General features: G+C 32.5%; 1 protein-coding gene across 1 annotated transcript; it reads right to left on the reverse strand.

Annotated features, from left to right (window-relative positions):
• Positions 1-126: 126 nt before the first annotated feature.
• LOC18110048 (uncharacterized) lies at positions 127-7,448 on the reverse strand. The gene is made up of 7 exons (XM_052455147.1): positions 7,340-7,448; positions 5,562-6,938; positions 2,903-5,472; positions 731-1,004; positions 534-633; positions 341-465; positions 127-212 (listed from the first exon to the last, which is right to left on the reverse strand). Exons 1-7 carry the CDS (start codon positions 7,446-7,448, stop codon positions 127-129), a joined length of 4,641 nt encoding a protein of 1,546 aa, XP_052311107.1.
• Positions 7,449-10,369: the final 2,921 nt, after the last annotated feature.

Raw genomic sequence — 10,369 nt, forward strand, 5'->3', positions numbered from 1 at the left:
GCAGGGAGTTGATAGACCTCAACCGACAGCTGATTATAGCTGAGAATAGAAGTAGTTTTATGTCAAAAGGAAAAAATAATAATTGAAGAAAATAAGCGAGATTAAAAGAAAAGAAAAAGAGCTAGCTTACTGATGCTTATATGGAAGAACCTCAGGAATTTCTGGGTTCAAATACCATAAGGAGGCAACAGTGCTAGCAAGGTTTGGTTTTCCTGCGAGTAAAAGGAAGCAAATTGATTTAAATTATTTTAAAATAAGTTAAATGATGCAACGTGCAAATAGATGGAAGGTGCACTTAAGAATTGCAAAAATTTGAAGGGCAATATTTGATAATACAAACCTTTAAACTCAGTGACTCGAAAGCCAGCAAAAACAACAATAATTGGATTTGTGTGTTCATGCAAAACAGAATCATCAAAGCTTTTAGCAACGTCGCCCCAAAGAGTTATCCTAAGTTCATCGCCCCTGCACAAAAGATAAAAAGTAAAAAATAAGGCTATTAAAGTTGTTATAGCAGATAGAATAAGCCAAACCTGATATTTTCAATGATAAACTCTTTCTTGTCTGTTATGTCTTGACCCCGAACCAACACTTGCTCAAGTGGCTGAATAGCTTTTAATCGACCGAGTACATCTTATGATTAAAAATTTTAAACGTGTTAGCAATTTAAAAACCAAATCTAATAAGGTAATTAAAATGCATCATGAATTTTTTTTTTTGTTGTTCATACCAGTGAGTGTTCTTGATCCCTTTCCTTTAGTCAACAAATGTGCAAAGTCGATGAAGTTAAAGTAATGGCGTGGTACTTGGGGTGTCAGTGGATTAAGCCTTGCAACTTTTGTGTCAGACTTAAGATCAATAACGGCTTCGTGGGCAACAACAGAGTTGGTGTATCTATTTTCAAATGTATAGAATCCGCTGATTTGGTAGTAATCACCTTCAATGATAGAAGTAGTAAACAACTGTATATCCTTGCCTTTAGCTGAGCCCTGTATTGCGTTACCCTATGGAATCATGATGAAAACTATTATAAATGAGATAGCATTAAAATTGAGCACAAAAAACAAAGTATAAAGCTAACAATGATTCATTAGTCATATAAAATAAAAATTATTTGACAATTTTGAGTCATATAATTTATTATATTATAAAATATGAAATATATTATAATGATAATTAAATTATAATTAGAAATTGAAGTCAATTCTTGCTATAGTTGTATTACACATTGCTGTCATCTTTTTAATTAATAAAATAAAATGAATACATTTTACAAATAATTCATTAAACCATGGTTTGTGCGTCATGTTATTTTTTAAACCTACACCACTGTTATGTTTGTTACAAAGGGTAAAAATAAAATATAGGCGTACCAGAAGCTTTGTTTTGTAAAAATACTAAAAGGTTATTTAGTTGAAAAAATAAAAGAAACATTTGATGATACCAAATGGATAACACTTAAGTTTTTTTTTTGTTTTGGATTCAATTGTAAAAACAGTGTTCAATTTGAGATTAAAGTTTGTAAAAATTAAAGGGTAAAGATAAGGAAGTCTATTGTTTTTTATTTAGTACATGGAATCCTGTGGACAACCTTTTGTAATAAAAAACTACTCTAATGTGTTTTGCAATAGTAGCTGGTATAATATAATATTATTTTAGATTTAAAAAAGTACACAGATCGGAAATATATTATAATCATTTTATTATGCAATGGAATTTTTTTAAAAGAAATTAGATTCTCATGAATAGATTTGCATAGTGCACATCATTGTAAGCTAAATGTAATCCAATTACCAAAAATAGAGCTCAAACGACAAAACTGTTTAGACTCTAGATGATGATTATCCAACAACTTATTAGACTAATTAATTAGGTTTTCAGGTTGTGTTTAGTGTTAAGACAGGGGTGACCAACGTTGTTCAATAATGGTAAAGACAGGTTTAAAAAGAATTAAATCCTATATTAAGAATGTAAAATTTAAAAGGGATTCAATGTAGAATCATATATTAATATAATGTAAAAATGCAAATTTAAAAAAAAAAATAGAATAAAAAATAGCAATTCTATTTTTTGTGCATCTATAAATGATACTCGGTCGAAACGTTTTCAAAACAGTAAAGAAAATTGAAAAATAGCTATGAAAACCAAAGTGCAAAAGATGAGCTTACCATGTTATCAGCAAATAGGCAATTAAAACTACTTGTTTGACCATTGAGCTTAGGAATCCAAACACGGCAAACTCTAGCACGAAGGGATGTGTAAAAGGTGTATTTTTTAATGTTTTGGATAGACAGCGCCATGATCCTGAGAGGGAAAAACAATAAATAAAATAAGAACTAATGATTTTAAATTTGAAAGGAATTTAATTTACAATATACCAATAACTATAAAATGCTACAAATGCAATGTAAAAATGTGAAGTAACGTCTTACAAATGTATTAATGAGGCTAATTAACAGGCGAGCAAACAAAGGGGGGAAAAGAAACACTTCTGAAGGCAAAGTTGAAATCTAATCATCTGTAAAAGAGCGATGAACAAACAATAAGTGATTAATTGATGTGTTTCAGAGCGTTAGAAAAAAAGGCTTCAAAAACAACCTCTAGGAAGAGCGTTTATAATGTCTTTATAGACAATATTTTTTGCATAATGAGAAGGTTCCCCTTGATTATTGCATGAGATAATTTTTAAACCCTTTCTTGAAGTGACTCTTGAGAGAGCGACATAAAGCTGGCCATGAGTAAAGACTTGTTCTTTAAGAAAGACTCCAACAGTTTTTAATGATTGGCCTTGACTTTTATTTATTGTCATTGCGTAACACAGTCTTAAAGGAAACTGACGTCTTTTTATCGTAAACGGACACCTTCCTTCATTTATTGGAAAGATAATTCTTGGTATAAAAACTCTATTACCAATATTAGACCCAGTTATTATCTGTGCTTCAATGACTCTTGCTGAAAGCTGTGTCACTATAAGTCTTGTCCCATTACATAAACCAATAGATGGGTTGATATTTCTAAGCAACATGACTGGTGTTCCGATTTTCAAAGCAAGTGTATGAGATGGCACACCATTGAATTCAAGTTGGTTGATATATTCTGTTGGATATAATGAATTGGCAATGTCAGTCTCTCTTGATGATGTTGAAATAGAATCTGTGCTAAGATAGATATGTTTGTCGCCCGACGTCATAGCAAGTACAAAATCATTAATTTCAGCAACTGTTGTGTTTTTCGGTGTTACAATGGCTCTTTCTCTAAAATAGCAGGGGTCCATTTGAGGCTCAGAAATAGATGGATAAATTGCTGAGACAATGGCTGGAATTGGATCACATGAAGCATGAAGGAGTAGATCTGAGGGAATACTAATAAAAGAATCATCTAACTCACCAGAGAAAGGTAAATCAGAGATATCACCATTACCAATGCTTAAAATCCACCTAGCAAATTCGCTGATTTCAATTCTTTCTTCAGCGGCTAGACCATGAGTAGAGAGGCGCATGTTTTCTGTAAGAGTTAATACAGTAAATTTAGGCCATAAAGCTAAGCTGCTTAGAGAAGCATTAATTATCTCTTCTTTTGTTCCACCAGGAATAACTGGCAATATTTGGCGAAAATCACCACCAAGCAAAACTGTTTTACCGCCAAATGGAAGATCTCGACTACAATTGTCACACCCTGAGAGGACATCACGCATTGAACGGTCAAGGGCTTCAAAACAACACCTGTTATTCATTGGCGCTTCATCCCAAACTATAAGAGAAGTTATTTCAAGAAGGCTAGAGAGATGTGTGTTTTTCTTGATGGCACATGTTGATAATTCATCAACAGTAAGTGGGATTTTGAATCTTGAATGGGTTGTACGACCGCCTGGCAATAAAAGAGATGCAATACCGGATGAGGCCACAGCAAGGACAACTAACCCCTCAGATCTGATGCGATTGATGATTGTATGCCATAAAAAAGTTTTACCAGTTCCTCCATGACCATGAACAAAGATTAAACTTTGTTTCTTTTGAAGGACAGCTGCAACAACTGAATCATATATTATTTTCTGTCCATTGTTGAGAAGGGGGAGATTTACTGAATGTTGACTCTTAAGGTCAGCAAGATCATAATTAAGTTCTTCTCTTAGAAGCTTGTTCCTAATTTCAATTAACAATTGGCCATTGGGCATTGGCAATTTATGATCTTGAAGTGTTGTTGCAGCATCATTGAAAAGTTGTTCAAGCTCATATAACACATAATTTTTAAGCTGATCATCAGATAAAATCAAATTTGGCATTTTAAAAGATATTCTCAATCTATAAAGGATGTCATCGTGCATTGAATGCCAAAACTGATTGAATAAAACCAAAGGATCAACAATTTCACAAAATAAAACAATGCTGACAAAAAGTTGTCTAAGTTGTGGAGATGTTGCAGTTGCGATGGCTTCACAAAAAGCCTCAGACCATTCTTTATCATCGCCTAAAAGCCCATATGCTTTGCAAGCAAGTTGAAATGTTGGATAAACAATCCCATCAACTTTTCTTAAATCAACAAATCCTATTGGCCCTTTAATATGGTTTAAAAGCAATCGTAAAAAATAAAGTTCCCCGGCAGCAGGATGTATATATGTTAAACGCCCAAGGCTAAACCCCTTTGATCTTGTAATCCATTCTTTTTGTCCAGCATCCCATACATACTTGCTTGGAAATTCTGAATAGCAAAGTTCTCGTGCATTAGAATCTTTCTTGTTGCATTCGAACCATTCAGTAAGCATTGTTTTATTAATACTCGGCCTTTTAAGAACAGAATGGAGAGACTCGCTACCTGAGAAGACAACATTTTGTTGAAAAGGCAAATGAACCTGAAGTCGTTCAACTGGAGGGTTTCTTGAATGGATTGGAAATTGGAAAAGACGCCAAACAGCTTCATAAGGGCAGATAAAACGACAATTAAAATATGCTTGTATCTCATCATTTGTTTCATTTTGGAGCACCATACGACATCTATCAGACCCTTTGTTGACATATTTAAATAGATATTTGATGAGCATTGATTGACAGCATATCTCAACATTTATATGTGCATTATACCGCATTAAAAGTTCTTTATTGTATGGAACAATATAGTCATTGCAAAGCATTATTCCATCCTTGAGAACAAAATTATTGTGGCATTCACGTCGCTTATAATAAACAAACCCATTCTCACCAAAAACAGTTGAGTCTTTGAATTTTTTTGGAAATGACTTTGCACATCTACATTCCAACATGCATTGTGCATTCGGCTTTGCAACGCCGCATGGACCATGTATCATGAACTTAGAGACAATTTCATGACATAAAGGATCAATATTCTTATCTGGTATTTCAGCAGAAACAATCGAGTCAACATCATCAGCAGTTCGACATTTAAATTCAGAGGCAAGCCAAACCAAAATATGTGCATGTGGAAGCCCTCTCTTTTGAAACTCAATTGAGCATACATCTATCGAGTTGCAAAATGAAATCAAATAAGAATAAATAAATAAAGATATATATGATGAGAAAGAAAAGAAATGGGTAAGGCTTAATTACCAGCAATTGTCTTGCCAAAAGGGACACCAGATTTGATGAACTTCAACATATCAAGAACCTTTGCTCTAAAAATACGTGTGATTATATCAGGCTTGTCTTCATGTTTATAAAGTCTGCCTTTTTTAAGCTCTCTTCGGATTTCAGGCCAGCTTGTATTGCATGTGAATGTGATGAAAAGATCTGGATTTCCATATGCCCTACAAATGGCCATAGCATCTTGGTAATTATTTATCATGTATCGCGGGCTACCAGTTAAAGAAGAGGGGAGAATAATTTTCCCTGTCTTGGACCCTTGAATATCCCCTCTAAGAACAGCTTCATTAATGCATTGATAGAGTTCAGTCCGAAGATCATTTTGGTTCATTCTAATGTAATCAAGCCTGTCTTCCTCAACATTGGTAAACGCATCAACTAAAAATTGTTGGTAAAGACGACCGCCTTTTGTAATAGTGTCTTCACCATATTCCCTTTCATGAATAAGATAGGCATAAAAAGCTCTCATCGGTATATTTTGACGTCTTCTAGGAACCTGATTATCATGGTTGGCAAAACTAATATTAGTTCGATAACCATCTTCACCAAATGGAAAAAGAAGAGGATACTGCAATGACATAAATTTTGGATGCAATTTAGAGATTCTTTGTAAAGTCCCTGAAGAACTTTCAATAACAATATCTCGTTTTGAACGATAATCACCAATATCTCCAACAATCAAGCCACCAATATCATCTGAAGATGGGTCATTATACTGTCTTGAGTCATGAGTTCTTTGACCAAGCAACCGTAGTTTATATCCAGGATTGTCAGACATTGACAGCCTTTGCGAAGCATGACGAAATAAGCCAACTAAACAGTTAGTTGAATTAAGCATGTCAATAAGATCCTTGACAACAGATTCATCTAAAGTTGAAGCAGAGCTCCCATGTGGAAACGGTGCTAGTCGATTTGCAACTTCATTTGTAGTGTCATAAATATAAAGCTGAGCAAACTTTGGAGTCTCTCCATCAGAAGGCAAAAGAGAACCCATTAAATGATGACAATGGCCATTTATCTTAAAAACATAGGGCCCAGGTCGACAATTAACTGAGTGATCTATATTAGCCCCCATGGATGTAAAAGCGAACATAGAGTTGTAGGCTCGAATATTTGTGCGGAATTTCTTAGAAGCTTCACCAAATGCAGGGTCCAGGAGTTTATCAAGAACATGAGGCGTCGATAATGGTCGTGGAAGCCTAATCTTTCCACCAAGACAACAGAGTGAGAATTGTGGATTGGTTTTGGTTGAGCGTGCAAGCTTCTCATCAAGCCAGAAAAAAGCCTTGCAATGAGAGCATTTGAATGTTTTGTCACCAAAGTCAATGTACTCATTTATACTTCCTAAGAAATAAAAAATGAGTCAAAGAAGATGTTAATGGATAACTAAAACTCTTATAATAAACAAAAAACCAAAAGAAAAAAATAATTAAAAAACAAACTTTTTCTTTTTTTTTTATATGAAGCTTGCCCAATCATTAGTTGCTCAACTGCAGAAGCTGTAAGTTCATGATCAACACAGGTTGAACCAGAAGCACCAATACTATCAGCGTATGATAAAGTTGATGATTGTAATGAGTAAGATTGATTGTTTGTAGAAGCTAAACAATCATGATCTTGCCGGTTTTGAGAATACAATGAAGGTTGAGAACGTGAGCTCTCTTCTTGATAAAAATTTGAGAGCTGAACATTGGAAGGCCCAGGATCAAGATTTGTAGCTAGCCTTGATGATCGTGTCAACGTACCAACTGAGCAAATATAAGTTTCATTTTCTTGTTGCGATGAAATATATGGAGAATCTTGCTCATTATTAATTGCATATGATGATTGCAAGCATTGTCGTCGAGTAGTCATATATGTATAAAATCTAGTTAAAAAAACAAAACATTGGAAAAAGCTTAACATGAAATTAGATAAAGAAATGGTGCAAGGAAAAAGCGATAATAAAACTGAGTTAAGACTTAGAGCAGAAACACTGACATGATAGGTATAAAATCAATAATTGAAGTTGCATAAACGTAAGGGTTTTATATTAATTAGAAAAATTTTGTTTTTTTATTTAATTTTTTAATATTGCATTTGCTTTTTATTTAGTTATCATACTTTTATAACATAGATTATATATCCAGCGGGTTAACTTAATTGACTCTTTTTTTTTTATAATTTTTTTTTCTAATTGCATCATTTATAGTGGCCTGATTTACAATTAGATTTAATGATTAATTCATTTTTACTTTGCATTATATTATCTTGATCTAATGATTTGAGAATAGTGTTCAAAATATAGACCTGAATTGACTTGATTTTGTTTGTGTTTTTTTTTCTAATTCCAGCAGTCAACACTTGGTTCATTCCATATGTTCTGATGGTTCCTGTTTTGTAGCATGTTTACTGCTTGATCTTTATTTATGGAAAAGCTTGAATAAAGTCGTCTTCTTTTTCAGCTGAGGACTGCTAGGGAAGCATTAAACTTTGGACTTACAGGAAGTGTAATTGGAGCAATATCAACAACAGGCGTTGCCTAGAAATATTCAAGGAGCTTGCATATTAATTAGAAAATTTTTGTTTTTTATTTAATTTATTAATATTGCATCTGCTTTTTTATTTAGTTATCATACTTTTACAACATAGATTTTATATTCAGCGGGCTAACTTAATTGACTCTCTTTTTTTAATTATATTTTTTTTCTAATTGCATCATTTATAGTGGGCTGATTTAAAATAAGATTTTATGATTAATTTATTTTTACTTTGCATTATATTATCTTGATCTAATGATTTGAGAATAGTGTTCAAAATATAGACCTAAATTGACTTGATTTTGTTTGTGTTTTTTTTTTCTAATTCCAGCAGTCAACACTTGGTTCATTCCATATGTTCTGATGGTTCCTGTTTCGCAGCATGTTTACTGCTTGATCTTTATTTATGGAAAAGCTTGAATAAAGTCGTCTTCTTTTTCAGCTGAGGACCGCTAGGGAAGCATTAAACTTTGGACTTACAGGAAGTGTAATTGGAGCAGTATCAACAACAGGCGTTGCCTAGAAATATTCAAGGAGCTTGCATATTAATTAGGAAAAAAAATTTTTATTTAATTTATTAATATTGCATCTGCTTTTTTATTTAGTTATCATACTTTTACAACATAGATTTTATATTCAGCGGGCTAACTTAATTGACTCTCTTTTTTTAATTATATTTTTTTTCTAATTGCATCATTTATAGTGGGCTGATTTAAAATAAGATTTTATGATTAATTTATTTTTACTTTGCATTATATTATCTTGATCTAATGATTTGAGAATAGTGTTCAAAATATAGACCTGAATTGACTTGATTTTGTTTGTGTTTTTTTTTTCTAATTCCAGCAGTCAACACTTGGTTCATTCCATATGTTCTGATGGTTCCTGTTTCGCAGCATGTTTACTGCTTGATCTTTATTTATGGAAAAGCTTGAATAAAGTCGTCTTCTTTTTCAGCTGAGGACTGCTAGGGAAGCATTAAACTTTGGACTTACAGGCAGTAACCAAATGAAACTTGTGTGGCCAATAAAGAAATTTTTAACAGAACCTAAAATATATGGAGAATCTTGCTCATTATTAATTGCATATGATGATTGCAAGCGTTGTCGTCGAGTAGTCATATATGTATAAAATCTAGTTAAAAAAACAAAACATTGGAAAAAGCTTAACATGAAATTAGATAAAGAAATGGTGCAAGGAAAAAGCGATAATAAAACTGAGTTAAGACTTAGAGCAGAAACACTGACATGATAGGTATAAAATCAATAATTGAAGTTGCATAAACGTAAGGGTTTTATATTAATTAGAAAAATTTTGTTTTTTTATTTAATTTATTAATATTGCATCTGCTTTTTTATTTAGTTATCATACTTTTACAACATAGATTTTATATCCAGCGGTTAACTTAATTGACTCTCTTTTTTTAATTATTTTTTTTTCTAATTGCATCATTTATAGTGGGCTGATTTAAAATAAGATTTTATGATTAATTTATTTTTACTTTGCATTATATTATCTTGATCTAATGATTTGAGAATAGTGTTCAAAATATAGACCTGAATTGACTTGATTTTGTTTGTGTTTTTTTTTTCTAATTCCAGCAGTCAACACTTGGTTCATTCCATATGTTCTGATGGTTCCTGTTTCGCAGCATGTTTACTGCTTGATCTTTATTTATGGAAAAGCTTGAATAAAGTCGTCTTCTTTTTCAGCTGAGGACCGCTAGGGAAGCATTAAACTTTGGACTTACAGGCAGTAACCAAATGAAACTTGTGTGGCCAATAAAGAAATTTTTAACAGAACCTAAAATATTGACATTCCTGTATAGACTTGTAGCAAATTTGTTTTCTTTTTTTGAAAAGAAAGCAAATCAAAGTTCATCAGACTTAGTTAAGAAAAAAAAATATTGAATTTATTACCTGAGTCATCATTATCATTATATGTTGACGATGACAAAAACCAAGTTAATTATTCTGCTAAGGCTGGCATAATATTCTAATTTGTTAATATGCTAATCCAGCAACTGATTAGAAAAAAAACGATTCTAGCCATAGAATCCCAGCAGTTAAATTGCACAGCACACTGAAAAGAACACCAAGCAGCGAAAATAATGGTGTATAAGGTGACTGACCGAAAACAGCATTTGTGATACCTCAATAATTAAAATGGCAAACCTAAAAGGCTAAGGTTTCAAAGTTGCGTGGTGGTAAATCTTCAGTTGGTTTATTTTATATTTTTTTTTATCTTTCTCATAAT

The sequence above is a fragment of the Populus trichocarpa genome, chromosome 8 (genome assembly GCF_000002775.5).
Source record: "Populus trichocarpa isolate Nisqually-1 chromosome 8, P.trichocarpa_v4.1, whole genome shotgun sequence".
Classification (NCBI taxonomy): domain Eukaryota; kingdom Viridiplantae; phylum Streptophyta; class Magnoliopsida; order Malpighiales; family Salicaceae; genus Populus; species Populus trichocarpa.